General features: G+C 33.8%; 1 protein-coding gene across 1 annotated transcript; it reads left to right on the top strand.

The window, feature by feature from the left end:
* The first annotated feature begins 8682 nt into the window (after nucleotides 1-8682).
* On the top strand, nucleotides 8683-10235 carry LOC121249177. The gene is made up of 2 exons (XM_041147888.1): nucleotides 8683-9678; nucleotides 9731-10235. Exons 1-2 carry the CDS (start codon nucleotides 9415-9417, stop codon nucleotides 10109-10111), a joined length of 645 nt encoding a protein of 214 aa, XP_041003822.1. The 5' UTR covers nucleotides 8683-9414; the 3' UTR covers nucleotides 10112-10235.
* The last annotated feature ends 6833 nt before the right edge of the window (nucleotides 10236-17068 follow it).

Raw genomic sequence — 17068 nt, 5'->3', positions numbered from 1 at the left:
TAAATGCAGTAACGCTGGTCCCTTTTGAACGGGGGTTCTTCCTTCCTCGAGCTCTTACTGCTTTCATGCACACTAAGATTGTTGTGCATGGGCCAGGGCCCCTGGTTCTAGCGACTAACGTATCGGTTTTGCATGCTATCATGATTTGAACTTCGTGCGTTTGTCTTCCTGTCTTTGTCTTTTGCACGGCTTTTGTCCTTGCTCTCTGATTTAGCGTCGTGCTTTTGTGGCTCAAGCAAGGCTTGTAAGGTATCCTCCACATTAACGAAGTCGTCTGCTCTGTCCATGAACTCGCTTAGCGTGGATGGAGTCCGTCGCGCCAGTTCGGCCATGAACGGGCTTCAGGGCCAAACTCCTCCCAGCAGTGCTGCTAACGTGATCTTCTCATCCAGATCGTCAGTGGTAAGCCTTTCTTTATTGAAGCGTGTCAAGTACGTCTTCAAGCTCTCCTTTTCCTTCTATTTTACGGTTAGCAAGTATGCTGCCAATTTTTGGCGTCTCCTGCTTGCCATAAACTGCGTCAGAAATTGCTTAGCAAGTTCTTCAAAGCTACTATTTGACCCAGGACGAAGGGTCCCGAACCATCCCTGCGCTGTTTCCCTCAGCGTTTGCGGGAATGCGCGATAAGCTATCTTCATTGGAAAGCCGTAGAGAGTCATGTGCGCCTTGAAGTTCTCGAGATGATCAATGGGATCTTTAGACCCATCATATAAATCGATCTGCGGCACTTTGAATCTAGCCGGTAGGGGTTATGACATGACCTTGACATGAACTCTATGCTGTAAGGGAGGTCCGTTCGGGGGAGGAGTTGCTCCACAGAGGAGGAGCTAACCATCCTCTTCGCCATTTCCTTCTCTACCAAACCGCGTAATTCATCGTGCATCTTTTTCTTTTCCACCTCTTCACTACTGACTCCCCCTGCGTTGTGAGCATCACCTTCAGGTTGTCTATTCTGGGCCGCAGGGTTGTCCTTCTGCCTTCTTAGCTCCTCGTTGTCTTTCTACAATTATTCCACGACATACGTGGCGTGTCTCAGCCTCTCCTCCGCTTCTATTAACCTTCCTTCTGCTTCTGTCATGCTCGGTCCTGGATCTCGGTCGGCTTGTGATCGTGTGACGGCTGGCATGTAAAAATCATGTTGAAGTCTGCTAGTATTCCACAGACGGTGTCACTGTTAAGGACATGTTTCACACCACTAGCTGTACAGATGTCCTGTGGTCACAGAATGGGGTGGCGCTTGTCGCCTTGTGTAAGCTCCGATGCTTAAGTTAGTAATGATATATGAAAAAGAATGTATATCCAGAATTCAAGTTCAGTGTTTACTACCTTTATAGATCTATATATGGGAGAGCGTGACGTGATGACCATTATTCTTGGTCAATGGCCCTTTGTACGTTTCTCTAATGATCTCCCATTAATCGAAAAAGATGTTTCCCTTTAGTTAAAGTGCTTGGGCCCGCTGTAGGCTTTAGTCCTATAGATTTAAGACTGTCTTGCCTCGTGGTTCACGCCATTTGTCTAAGAGGCTCCCAGTTTAAGCCTTCAATAGTTCTTCTAGATTCACATGGGTGGACTTGGCCTTTTGAACATGCACTCAAAGCCCAGGGACTTAAATGTCACCTCCAATCGGTCAATCAAATCTAACCTAGGATTAAGTTTATAATCACCCAACAATCTAGATTTAGCCACAAGCATCTTGTGGAGTACAATCATTAATAAATGTACGTTAGTTCTTCTTTTTTCTCACGTGGAATTGTTTTAAAGTTTAAATAAAACCTTAATAAGAGCACCATCTTTTCATACGTAAGGGTTTGTTTGAACTTTGGATGCTTAAAGTGTTTTAAAATTTTGTGAATATTAATAAATTAGTTTTCGTGGTTATGTTTTATTGGATTTTGAAAAATAAAAGAGAAAAATTTGAATATAAATATTTTTAAAATAAGTATTGTATTAAAGTTTGTGAAAAAAATATATAAAGTTAAAAAGTTATTTGAATATAATTTTTATTTTGATGTTTATAAAAATTGTATTAATTTTTGTGTTTGATTAATGATTAGATAAAAAGTTTTAAAATTTGAAGTAGAAAAGTATTTTTTATATTTAAGTGAGTAATCCTTATGAATGAAGTTGCGAGAAATTTTAAAAACATTCGGTGTCACCCATGCCCTAAAACAATTCCTCGTCAATGATTATATGTCAAAGTTAATCACAAGAGAATGGTAAGCATACCTTGGGCGAATAATCACCTGATTCATCTGGATTTTTGGACTCCAAATGGGATTGAAAAAAAATCCAACCTGGTTGTTCAGCCCTAACAGAGCCCCAGCAAGAATGAGCTTATAATCCTAAAAGAAATGCATGGATGCAAAATGCCCATGACGATGGGTAGAGCCCATATTCATCAGACCAATAGAAAGTAAAGCCCCACCCCCCACAAAAAAAGGCCATGCTACAGGACAAGTATTTTTTATAGCCATAAAAAATATATATATATCATTTTTTATATTATCCCCTTTCATATTTGACACACATCAGGAAAAATTCATTTTTACTAGAATAAAATGTAAAAGTTTGACAAAAAATGAAAAAAAAAAATCTTATTAATAATTGTCATAAAGAATTGTTAAATGGGATACTGAATAATAAATACCACTTTCCTTCAAGAAAATAGCAAATATTTACGGCCTGCAATTTGACAACTTGACTTGACCGAACTGAATAAAATTTACTTCGCTTTTGTTTTCCCATTTTGGGAACTTTTTTAAACAGAAACAACTTTTCTAACCTATTTTTTCTATTTCAAATTTTAAAATAATATCTTAAAAATTATTTTCAAGTAAATCAAGATCATTTTCTTCAGAAGAATGATCGTTAGAAAACTCATCTGTAGTTTCAATACGAACTTCTTCTTCTATTTCTTTGTTAGACAAAACAATAGTAGAAAGCTGTTCTCTTTTCAGATCATTAAGCATTTTATCAATCTTATCTAAAGTCTTTGCCTATGGATTTTTAAAATCAATTTTGGCTCGACTTTCAGGTAAGATAATCAAAAGTTTTTCAATTATTTTCTTTGGTTGATATGTAGTCAAAACCAAAGGAATAGGATAAGGTTTTTCAACCTTTTCTTCAATCCGATCTAGAGGTTGTCCGATCGTATAAAGAACAAGATTCACAAAGTTATTTTGAGAAATAACCTTTTTTTTTTTGAGAATCTTGTCCTTCTCAGGATCTCTGGAAACAGTTTCCGAGATTTTGAAAGGTGAAGCAGATATCTCAACCCCTTTATGGGTGATGAGAACAGTCTCCAAAGGTGGATGACTAGACTGAACTACCATTTTACCTTCTTCCTTGACAAAATCAGTTTTAACAACATTCAAAGTATTGTTAGAAACATAAATATTTTCAACAAAATCAAAGAAAAGAATATGTTTTTGCTGCTTATTCATTTCTTCTTTCCATTTCCGTTTAACACGTTGTTTTTCTTTTTCAGAATACTTTGTATGGTAGGCTTTACGCATAGCACTATTTTTTGAAAGTTTGTATTCTTCAAAAAGATAAACAAGATCAAACGCAAATGGTTTATTTAACACAGATAAACTGTGATGAACTTGTGGTGCAACAGGAGCTACCATATCTGAAGCTGTAGGTGATAAAGATGAGTCATCCTCTTTATTGGCTTCATTATGAATAGGCTGGTCTTTAGAGGATCCAGCATCCTGTGCAGAATAAAAGGCAGAAGTAACTTGAGAGGATGTAGAAAGTCCTTTCAGGTTTAAAACAGGATTAACTGGTTGGGCTGTTTTAACAGAATCTTCCAGAAATTGTTTGAGATTTTGGTCTCTTCTTACTGGAATTTTTGACCATGCAAAAGAAGAACTAGATCCAACATAAGAATTTCTTCTTAGCCCTGGAGATCTAGTCTGATCAAAACTAATTTTAATAGTTCCATCCAAATACTGTTGAATGTTACTTGGGTAACTGTCAACAGGGTTTCGAGGTATAGGAGGAGCCTCTTCTTCCAAAATCCATTCTTTGGGAAGAATTATATCTTTCCAAAAAATCATTTTTGGAGTTGAAATATCTGCATCTGGGGTTGAACTTTGGATCGGAAGAGTTTTTCTCTGGATGGGTTTTGCAATTGCTTTTGAATTTAAACTCGTTTTTAAAAGACGATAATAAATCCTGTAAATCAAAGGAAGGGGTTTGCTACCCTTAAGCATATCGTATCCAGAAGTTAAAATGTTTAGAGTTAAACATTTTGAAATATGTTCATCATCAATAGCAACTGTTAAATCTGGATAACAATTAAAATGGACTGGTCCATCCGTTAAAGAGGATTGGATCATTCCAAGAATACTTGTTTCAAATTATTGAATCTGGCATCCCTTAAACAAAATAATACAGATGCATTGATGCCTCTCCTTGTTGAAGGTTTGGCAGCAATTTGGACAGATCCAATATGAATATATCTAAAATCTTGCTGCAAGAATTTTGTCATCTGTTCTTTTGGGAAGAGATAACATTTTTTTTTGAGTTTTGGAAATAACATAAGTTTGTTCAACAGTACGCACGTAAAATTGTGTGTGTAAAGATCTTTCAAACCAATTGGTTCGATAGATCGTGCTAACATCAAGTTTTGGAATCTTTCATGATCCCAGCCCAGGCAACTCTGTTGCTTCAAAAACACAGTCTTCCTCATTAACTATGTCAGGCGGCATAGCCGACCTGGAACTAATTGTTGAATTGGATCTATTTATCCAACTCATTTTGTCCTAGGACAACACCGACAGTCGCATCTCAGGGGTCTGCGAACTTACCACTCTCGGCCCTCGGGTTTGAGCCTATAGCTGCCCTACACTCGCCTCCCTGGCTTCAAAATGGGACTTACACCTCCGGGTTCCTGACCTACTTGTCAAAAGATGATCCTGAACCAACCAAAGTAGAAACTCCGGGTGGGGGTTGTCAGAAGACAAAATAAGTTCAACAAAGAAGAAACAGTTCACAATAATTAGATACCAGATTGACTCTGATACCAAAATATATATATATATATATATATTTGATTGAGTAGGCCATGTTAGAACAGAGTCCCTCCCATCAGCCAGGCTCACGGTGCTTCTTAGTTGTGCTGCGAGAAACAAGAAAGAGATTCTGAGTATCCCAACGGGGATAGCTCTCAGGTTAATTTTCTTCGAGAGAAATAATATTTACAGTCGTGGACTCTAGTAAGAGTGTAACGATTCGGTTTGGTCCAGTTTTGGACAAAATCTAGGATCAAACCGGTACCACCGATATTGCATTTTTTAAAATCGATTACGTATCAGTTATCCTTCTAAACCGGTACTTCTGGTTTAGAAGTACAACTAAGAAAATCTATTATTAAAAACAAAATCTATTTATTAAAAAAAACTGCTTTAAAAAATCCGTTTTATTCCAAAATCTGTTACATAGGTGGGTAATGAGTTGATTAAGACAATCATTTAACCACCCATGGAATCAGTATCATATTCTAGACAAAATGCCTCTAAACCTTTAATAAGAAAGAACCACCCATGGTTCAAGGACTACCCTAGTTGTCATTGTGTGGTTCAAGTATGATATGCCAATAAAGAAAGTCATCATTATATTATAGCAAATGATATGACCCAACATACCCTAATAATCGGATTAGACTATAGTAATCGGATACCATCTACCAGATTTCAAAAACCCTAATAATCGGATACCATCAATATCATATGATTCATACTAGATTTCAAAGTAATTTCAAATAACTTAAATAAGTGAAATGAAAAAAAAAAAGTGAGAAAAATTACAGTCGAAGACTCAAAGACAAAAAGATGTGAGAGAGTGGCTGCCAGCTACGTGAGAGATAGGAGGGCTACGTGAGACGATGAGAGACAGAGAGATACATGAGGGGCTGCGTGACTTAGTGAAAGATGAGAGGACAGCGCAGTGTTGAGAGAAGAGCCGAGGGGCTGTGTGTGCGACGGGAACGGCTCAAGAGGTGAGGCCGTGAGGGGAGGTGCAACGGCAAGAGTAAGGGTCTGTGTTTCTGAGGGGGTGACGGCGAGAGGGAAGGGACCTAAGCTGAGGTGCCGACAGTGAGATGTGCAACTACGTGAGACAAAGACCAGAGGGTGCAAAGAGTGAGGAAGAGAGGGCCAGGGGCCTCGGGTGATCATATTTTAGCGTTTTAGGCTTTATTCATTGGAGAGGAAACGACCCCGTTTCCTGATGGTTTATAGTATAACTTATAAATATATATTATTATAAATATTTGTAATACATTTAATACTATTATTGTATAGTAAATTAGTGATAGTGTAATACATTAAAGTCTAATACACTAATTTATTTATCAAAATTATTACTAATACTATAGTGGTAATATATTATAACTATTATTAATACTCTTAAAATTATTACTAAACTCTTATACTATAACTCTTGTAATATATTAATATATTAATATATGCTAGTACTATATATTATACTATTATAGTGTTACTACTACATATAGTGATATAAATACTATAAGTCTATATATAGACTATATAGTTATACATTAAAGAATATAATAATACATTGATACTAAATATATATAGTTTTAGACTATAGTGATTTAGTTATAGTGATTAGTATAACTATATAATAGTATTAATATTAGACTATTAGTATAGCTATATATTAGTATTAGTTATAGTGGAAGGGTGATGTGGTTTATTTTCAAGAAACAAAGTTGCAATTCATTGATAGAAGAATTGTGTGAAGTTTATGGGGGTGCTGGTATGTGGATTGGACTTATTTGGCTTCTTTGGGAGCTTCAGGTGGAGTTTTACTAATGTGGGATAAAAGAGTGATAGAGGCGATTGAGGAGTGTATTGGAGATTTCTCGGTTGCGACTTTGTTTAAAAATGTGGTTGATAGATGAGAATGGGCATTTGCAAGTTCCTATGGTCCTAACGTGGACTGGGGACATGAGAAGGTTGTGGGAGAAGTTGGCTGGCTTATACTCATTATGGGAAGTCCCGTGGTGTTTGGGGGGTGATTTTAACATTACTCGTTTCCCTAGCGAACGATCAGGGCATTATCGAAATTCTGTGATTATGGAGGAATTTTTCGAGTTTATCTTTGATCTGGATCTCATGGATCTCCCCTGGTAGTGGGAGAATACACTTGGTCAAATGGGAGGGTTTGGTCGAGATTGGATAGATTCATTGTCTCTCCCTTGTGAGAAGCCCACTATTCGGAAGTAAGCCAGAAATGGTTAGCTCGAGTCAGCTCAGATCACTTCCCTAGGGGTCACCAGTATTTCAAGTTCGAAAACATGTGGCTATCAGCGGATGGTAGAGATGGTGAGTGCTTGGTAGTCATCATATCAGTTCATTGGTACTCCAAGTTTCATTCTTGCTGGCAAGTTAAAAACGTTGAAACAAGACTTGAAGAAGTGGAACTTGGAAGTTTATGGTCATATTGACGATCAGAAGTCGAAATTATTGGAGGAATTACAAAAGCTAGAGGGTAAAGAATTATTGAGAGATACCTCAGAGGAGGTGGTTTTGAGGAAGGGCATGGTTATGGCAAACTTGGAAATAGTTCTGTTGTCAGAGGAGACTTCATGGCATCAAAAATCCAGGGCCCTTTGGTTGAAAAAAAGAGATAGGTGCACTAAATTCTTTCACAAAGTGGCTAATTCACATCGGCGTAACAATGCTATTGAGTCGCTTCAATTAGGCTCCCAGGTGATTTCTTCTCCTCCCGAGCTAGAAAACCATATAGTACACTATTATGAGACCTTTCTCACAGAATCGGCTTCTTGGAGGCCGAAGCTTGATGCCTTGCCTTTTGAGGCAATTGACTCGCTGAGTGCGAGTGATCTAGAGAGACCTTTTGCTGAAGAAGAGATTTATATGGTCATATATGGTATGGCTAAGGATAAAGCACTGGGTCCGGATGGTTTCTCAATGAGTTAAACTTGTTGGAATATTGTGAAAGGTGATGTAATGCAGGTTTTTAGTGAATTTCACTCTTTCCAAAAGTTTGAAAAATCCCTCAATGCGAACTTCATCGCTCTCATTCCTAAAAAACATGGGGCTTCGACTATTGAGGACTTCCGTCCAATAAGCCTGGTTAGTAGCGTGTATAAGATTATTGCTAAGGTCTTTGCCAACCGACTTAGCTCGATGTTGGAGCATATTATTTCCAAGTCTCAGAACACATTTATTCGGGGGAGACAAATTCTTGATTTGGTACTCATTGCAAATGAGTGCTTGGACCACAGACTTTGGGAGGGAGGCTCAGGTATTCTTATTAAGCTTCACATTGAGAAGGCGTATGATCATGTGAACTGAGAATTTCTATTATGCCTTCTCGAGAGGTGTGGTTTTGGGGAGGTGGATTACTTGGATGCATCATTGTATTTCAACAGCCCAGTTCTCAGTTCTAGTCAACGGTACATCTGCTGGTTTTTTTTTATAGTTCATGGGGATTGCAGCAGAGAGATCCTCTATCTCCACTTTTACTTGTTATAGTTATAGAGGCTCTAAGTAGGATGGTGCAGGCTACTGTTGGGGGAGGGTTTTTAGCTGGTTTTCAGGTAGGCAATGGCTCTGGTGGCCCTACTATCATATCACATCTTCTTTTTGCAAATGATATTTTATTCTTTTGCGAAATGGATAATAGCCAAATCCAAACTCTACGAGTATTGTTACTTTGCTTTGAAACAGTGTCAGGGCTCAAGGTGAACCTGGGCAAGTCTGAGATGGTTCATGTGGGTGTGGTTCCTAATATCCTCAGTTTAGCAAGCCTTCTGAAATGTAAGGTGTCTTCTTTCCCAATGAAATATCTTGGCCTTTCGTTGGGAGCAACTTTTAAGAATAAAGTTATTTGAGATGGGGTGGTGGAGAAGATAGAGAAAATGTTGGCTGATTGGAAACGAGTGTATTTATCAAAAGGGGGCCATCTCACTCTTTTTAAGAGTACTCTCACTAACCTCCCCACATACTTTTTATCTTCGTTTCCTATGCCTGCAGGGGTGGTGAATAGGATGAAGAAACTATTTAGGGCATTCTTATGGGGAGACATGGGGGAGGAGAAAAAATTTCATCTGGTTAGATGGAAAACAATTTGTGCCTCAATTGTGAATGAGGGGTTGGGAGTGTGTAACTTGAGAACTTTTAATAAAGTTCTATTGGGAAAATGGCTTTGGAGATATCACTTGGAGGAGGGATCATTGTGGAAGGAAATTATTGATGCTAGATATGGTGTCGTTAGGGGTAGTTGGTGTTCCAACAAAGTGAGAGGGGGGTATGGTGTGGGTTTATGGAAGTTTATAAGGAAGGGGTGGCCATGCTTTGCAAATCAAATCCGTTTTGTAGTTGGTGAAGGCATTGAATAAGTTTTTTGTGGGACATGTGGTGCGGAGATCAAACTTTGGAAAGGGCTTTCCCGGCTTTATATCGTATTGCAGTTAAAAGGGAGGCATCAGTGGCGGATGTGCGGTTATTTTCTCATGGCTCATATCAGTGGAACATTCTCTTTAGTAGGGATTTTCATGATTGTGAATTATCAATTGTTGCAGAATTTTTCAGCTCACTATATTCTACAGGGACCCTTGTAGCACAGCGAGATCGATTGAAGTGGAGGTCTAATAATCACAAGTTATGCACAGTGAAGGCGTATTACAACATCTTGACAACACAAGATCATACTCTATTTCCCAGTGAAGGCGTATTATAACATCTTGACAACACAAGATCATACTCTATTTCCCTGGAAGAATATTTGGAGGTCTCATGTGCCTTTTAAAGTAGCCTTTTTTGTTTGGGGTGCCGCTCTTGAGAAGATCTTGAACACAGACAACTTGAGGAAGAGAGGATGTGTAGTCATGGATTGGTGCTACATGTGTAAAAAGAATGGAGAATCGGTGGTCCATCTCTTACTACACTCGGAGGTAACATGGGTGTTGTGGGATGAGATCTTTCAAATGGTTGATGTTGCTTGGGTTATGCCTATGAGGGTGGTGGATCTGTTGGGTTGTTGGAGGAAGATGCAAGGCTGTCATCAAGTGGCAACGGTGTGGAAGATGATTCCGTTGTGCATCATGTGATGTATTTGGACTGAAAGGAATGCGCGTTGCTTTGAAGATAAGGAACGCACATTGGCTGAGTTGAAGAATTTTATGTTCCACACTTTATTGTCTTGGCTTTCCGCTATTGTATTGCTGGGGTAACGTTCATGATTTCTTATTTTTAAGTTATTGAATGTAGAATGTATTTAGGTGTTCTTCTGTATATTTCTTGTGTACATGAGTTATGCCTATTTCATTCATATATATAATTTATCTCTTACTTATTAAAAAAAAAAAAGTTATAGTGATTTAGTATAACTATATTAGTATAAGTATAACTATAGTCTATATTAGACTATTAGTATTAGTATATATTAGTATTAGTTATAACTATATAATATATTAGAGTACTATATAATAGTATTAATATTAGACTATTAGTATAGCTATATATCAATATTAGTTATAATGATTTAGTATAACTATATTAGTATAAGTATAACTATAGTCTATATTAGACTATTAGTATTAGGCCATAAAATGTAAATTGTAATTAATATACATTATATACTAATGTATATTAGTATTACTAATTTACTAATGTATTATGTACTTATCAAAAAGAATATATTGAGAATTTATTAGGCCATCAAATTTTTTTTAATAATATTTGAGTGATTTTCTTTCTTTTTTGGTAAATAATATTTAGTGATCTTATTTATAACTTTGGAATATAAATTCAAATCTTTTGATATTTAGGATTTTTTTTTTCCCAATTTTAAACTGATTCTAAGTGATAAAAAAAATATTGATGTGATTTATCAATTTCAGTTTAAAGTTTTACAATTTCAGTTTATTTTTAAATTAAATTATGATAAAATGTTATTAATATATATATATATATTATGTTTAAAGCATATGATCAATTAAATTTTCATGTTTGAGATTAAAATTTTATTTTATAAATTATAATAACATTATTATATATAATTATAATTTATATTATTATATATTATATATTTAAATTATATAAAATATTATATATAATATTAAAAAAATAATTTAAAATATATATTATATGGAACTGATCCAAAACTAGACCGATTTCCCTTTTTTTTTTTACACCCTAGACTCAAGCGTCGTGCAAGTTTTTTTTAAAAAATAAGTAAATACGAGACTCACATGAAAAAAAATTAATTTTTTAATTGTAAATTCTACTCTTTTTCAAAATAAATATGTGGTGTTTACGTATTCCACGACTGTATGCAGTATTATTTTCTTAAATTAAGAGGCAGATATTTTCAACTTAGATTGTACCTTGGTTGGTCTCTGGTATTTATACAGGTTCACTACATTCCTTTTGGTGTAGTTTTTCCCATTCCCACCAAGCTTATTAACCTCATCTCATTATTACTATTAAAATTTAAATTTTTTAAATCAAATAAAATCATATCATGTGTTGGTCACATATCCGTTCATCGCCATTTTCTCCATCGCCCTGGTACTTTCTCGTCTGACTACCTTATAGGCTTATGTCGGTTCATGCCGTGAAATCATCAATTATTTCAAAAGTTTAAACCAGTAGAAAGAGTAATACTTAATTATTTATATTATATTCTTAACGCTATCCCTCACGTATGGGCCAGAATCCTCCTTAATGAATGGCACAATACGTAAAATATTTAATTAAATAATATATAGTGTAGAGTTATGATCGTACTTAAGACTTCTGTTATGATATCATCTAAAATTAGTACTTATCTCAAAAGTTTGAACTGATAGAAAGAGATAAATATGATTATTGGTATTATATTTTTAACACTCTTTGGGCCAAACATACTACCTCCACTTCATCTATGGCCGTGACATCAGTACCCTTCCCTGCCTATACGTTTCCTTGTCCACGCTCCAAGGTTGAAGGATCCTTGGTTCCTTGCCTTCATGGGTCTTCACACTCAACGAAATCAAATTGAATTGTCAAATGGTATCAGATCCCTATCGAATATGATAGGGAAAGAGCGTACTATAAATGTGGCAGCAGTAAGACTTTGGAATTTTGGGTTCAATACGAACCACTTACCAATAAGGTACCATACCTATCATCTCCTGCTCAGATTGCCTAATCTCGACTAGTAAACGTCACAGCCTTGGCCGAAGCGGCGGGTCCGTGTGTTTTTTCAAAGCCCTTGCTTATATATGGGTTTTGAAATGGTATCCTTGGATTGTTTTCGGATATAAAATAAGATAAATTGATATAAAAGTTAAAAATTAAATAAAATATTATTAGAATATATTTTTTAATATTATTATTATTTTAAAATTTAAAAAAATTAAATTTTTTTTAATTTATTTTGTGTGAAAATTTGAAAAAATTATAATGAGATGAGATGAGATGAGATGTATTGTTAAAACAAACGAGGTCATAGATTGTCTAAGTTTCGTGCATTTCTTTTGAAAAAGAGTATAGTTCATCATTAAAAAATTAATTTTTTTTATAGATCTTATATTTATTAATTTTTTTTAAATGGATGCTTGTCACTTAAAAATTTTATAACTGTAAATATTATTTTTCATACGGCAAAACGCACTCAATGCTAAATAATTTTAATCGAGGTCAAGATTTTTTAAATTAAATTCAAATATGGTCTTTATCTTTATTTTTTCGTTTTTTTTGCCTTGACTACTAATGTATGGAACTTGTTCTAACTTTTTTTGGAGACTAATATGTCCTTGGAAACTTTGTCAATACGTCCTTTCCAAAAAATTTCTTATCCCTTACGATAATTAAAGGCTCAAACTTGGGGAACCAAATAGGACTCAAGTCAACATACTGATTATACGATAGAATTTGAATTTCTTGTGGGAATTTATACATGCATGCATACACATAAATATTAAGCTTGATCCCAATAAATCTTGTGAATTATTTCAAACTGATTTAGAGTTATTATATTCTCAAGTCGGTATATAAATCACACATCCACATCACTTAAATGACAATATTTGATTTGTAAGATTCAAATTTTAAATTTTATTTTTCGAATCAAACTATGGCATGTAAGCACATTATTAAATGTGTTTTGCTGGTCGGATTGATAATATAATTTTTTTTAGAGTATTAACAATTAAGAAGGCTTAGCACTTTAAAAGAAAGAAATCTTAATGATTTGGCACCTCAGAAACAAAAAATCTTGAATTGGTCTATATGTACACAAAATAGTAATATATTAATTAAGAAAATGTGATTGATAAACATTTTTAATGGTAATGTTTAAGGAGGTATTTGGGAGAAAAAATTATTAGGTACTTTCAAAATACAAATAACATGCGGTGAGGGCTTCAACACCCGACCTCTATGAATAATTTATTCATATCTTAAAACAAGATGGAAGTGTTACCTCTCGCATTCTATGATTTAGATCCTGTTTGGATTGTCAGATGGTCTCATCTCATTATATCTCATCTCAATATGTAAACATCATAAATATAAATATTTTTTAATTTTAAATTAATAAATTTTTAACTTTTTCATTTAATTATTATAACTTTTCCTAACTTTGAAATAAAACATAGAAAATAATTCAACATTTTCCAAGTTCAAAATAAAAATAATATTAAAAATTCTAATAATATATTAACTTTATTATATTTTTATTCAATTTTTTTTCTTTTCTTAAAATCTATAAAATATTTTAATTCAAATTATTTTACTATTATTTACAAACTATTTTATTATTATTTATAAATTTTTTTTTATCTCATTTCAACGTCCACCCAAAACCAAGATAAAATACAAAAAAAAGAAAACATAATAATAATACTGAAGAGTCAACACGAAAAAGGTCAAATCATCGTGCGGCTACTTTGGGCAAATACGCGTGCGTGACGCCATGTATGAACGCGGCTACGTTGCCACTGTACCACACGTGGGGAGTACGGTGATTTTGCGTCGGTTGTTCGTGTTTGACTTTATAGTATCCGATTGCAGATAGCGCCTCCTGGTACGTAGTAGGGAGCAGAGCATTAACTTTAGGCGACGGCCGCATTTGTGGCAATCGGCTATACGTCCAGCCTATACCGCCTTGATCCTTTTGCGGATCATGACAAATAATATATACAAATTTTAAATATATAAATTTTGTACTGATTTTTTTATAAAAAAATAAATTCCATCAAATATAAAAAATTTATTTATTTATAGAATCCACATTTTTATAAAAAATTTGATAAATCTCTCTCAAAGTTCATGCATTGGGTGTGTTGTAGTGGATGATGTATTTCCTTTACTATGTAATATGGGCTTATGCATATAATTATTTTATTTTTAAGTCGGTGTGTATAACATACTATTAATATCACTTAAATGATAAATTTTAATTTGTAACATTCAAATCTATCTTCTAAATTAAATAATATCATGTAAGCATTTATCAAATACTTCCTATACACCAGCTTGGACAATAAAATGAGAGGATATCATTTACCAATATTGTTAGCAAATGATAGTAAGAATTAGAGTAATGTTAGATACAGTCATGAGTTGTACAAGCGCCAAACACTCATTTTAAAGAATAGTGAGATTTACTATTAAAAAATTAAATTATGAAATTAATTTAAAAAAAATGTTAAATACAGTCATAAAATGTGTAAGAGCTCGTATGGTTACACAAAACTAAACTATCTCATCTCATATAATCATTACAACTTTTCTAAACTTTCACACAAAATATAATAGACAATTCAACTTTTTAAAATTTTAAAATAAAAATAATATTGAAAAATAATATTATAACAATATTTTATTTAATTTTCAACAAAATATTTCATCTTATTTCATATGAATTGTGTAATCAAACAAAGCGGTACCGCATACTCACATTGAAAAAAGTAGATAAATATGAGACTCATATAAAAAAAATTATTTCTTAATAATAAATACACTCTTTTTTAAATAAAATGTATATTACTCTTATTCAAATGGGTAAAGTGGGGGAGTATAAGGTTGGGGTTGGCGAGACATTATTATCTACAAACTTGATGTATATGGGAAGGGAAGGAATGCCGCCCACCCAATCAGCGTTTCGTCGGTGCCCCTCGCTACCAACCAGCTCACACTAAATAATCATTTATTTGCACCTTTGTTTCAGCCTTCACAATTCCTACAATCCCCATTCAATCCCCACCCCACCCCTCCCCCCATCATTATTTTCAATTCAAGTTAAAAAAAAATAAAAGAGTTTTTCGTACATGGGTTAATAGGGGTTTCTCTTAAATGACTATCTTGCCATTCCCTTTTATTTAATAATTAATTTAATATGAGGTTTTGTGACACTCGTGAAAGGTTAATATTGTCATTATATTTTGTAAATTTATTTTTATGAAATATTTTTGTGACTATAATACTTCTATTTATTTAAAATTACATAAAAAAAAAATTAGATTTCAAATCAATGCCATGCCACGATTTCAATTTTTTTTTTCTTTTTAATGTAATTTGAAATTCAAATTTAAAACCTCGTTAGATAGAGAATTTGAATTTTAGATAGAGAATTTGTAATTTCTGAAAAATGATATTTATCATTTTAAGGTATGAAAGTTTCATGCATTTTAAAAAAAGTGAGTAAATTTAAAAACTAGATGAAAAAAATTATTTTTATAATCGTGAATTTTATTTTTTTTCAAAAGAAGTGGGTGGGTTCTACTTTGGAGAGGTTTCCTAACATAAAAAAAAAAAAAAAATCTATATCTAATATTACTCTTTATAAATTCTAAATTTTAAAATGCATATTATTTTTATTAACGTTGTTGATGCTTAGTTTAGTTTAAGCCAACTTGTATATGTAGGGGATATGGCAGGTGAGCTCCATCTACCATATTTATATAATGGATCATTAGAGATCCATAACAATTTTAATACGGATTATATCATCGTCATCATCATCGCCATCGCAAGACATGCTTTGTAAGACATTTCTATTTATTTGTCAATAAGAAAATGCTATTAGTAGTCAAATGATTATGTAAGTTTTTGAAACATTCTTTATTAGGGATCTCATATATCATAGCCAACACTATCATTGGTGCCTATATTATGTAAAACTCGAAAATAATTGAATTTAGAATAAATCAATAAAGCTTTGATGTAATGTAATTGAGATTTTATTTTCATTTTGCCCACCATCCAAATAAGCATTAAATATATGTGAAAATGTCACAGACGCCCTTAATTGAAAAACACTCGTCTAGTTTGAGCACTGATGTATTCTCAGATATTTTGAATACTCTACTATTATTTATTATTTTATTATTATTATTTACATATTTTTTACTACTATTCAATATCTTATTATTATTATTTTTTATTATTCACAGAATACCTTATTACCCAAACACGACTGGCAATGCACATGATTTTCCATCAATTGGTTTGGGATATTGGAATGCATTTTTAAAACATTTCTTATATATATATATATATAATTATTCTGTATTTATGCCACAGTTTTAAATTTCGTACCGTACCGACCGGTACGGCTGAAATTTTTCGTTTCGGCCATCTGGCCGGTACAGGTACTATACCTGTTTCGTACCGGTCAAAATACCGGCCGTACCGGCCGGTACCGGTCATACCGGCCTAAATTTCGGCCTGTACCGGCCTATATTTCGGCCGGTACAGGCCGATATTTCGGCCTGTGTTTTTTTTTCGTTTTTTCAAACTACAAACTTATTTTTTAACCCTCAATTCAGACTAGACTATTTATAATTTATATATATATATTTGTATATAATTTATTTATATATAGACTATTATTTTAGAATATAATTTTTATATATATTTATATATATAATTTATTTATAGATCGACTATCCCGAAACGTTATCCCGAAACGCTATCTCGAAACGGTACCGGTACCGAAATATTTCGTTCTAGTGCCTTGACCGGTACGGTATCCGATACGATATTCAAAACATTGATTTATGCACAACACGCACATA

The sequence above is a fragment of the Juglans microcarpa x Juglans regia genome, chromosome 1D, assembly GCF_004785595.1.
Source record: "Juglans microcarpa x Juglans regia isolate MS1-56 chromosome 1D, Jm3101_v1.0, whole genome shotgun sequence".
NCBI lineage: Eukaryota > Viridiplantae > Streptophyta > Magnoliopsida > Fagales > Juglandaceae > Juglans > Juglans microcarpa x Juglans regia.
Note: the sequence above shows the minus strand (reverse complement) of the source record. Positions and strands in the feature narration are given on the sequence as shown.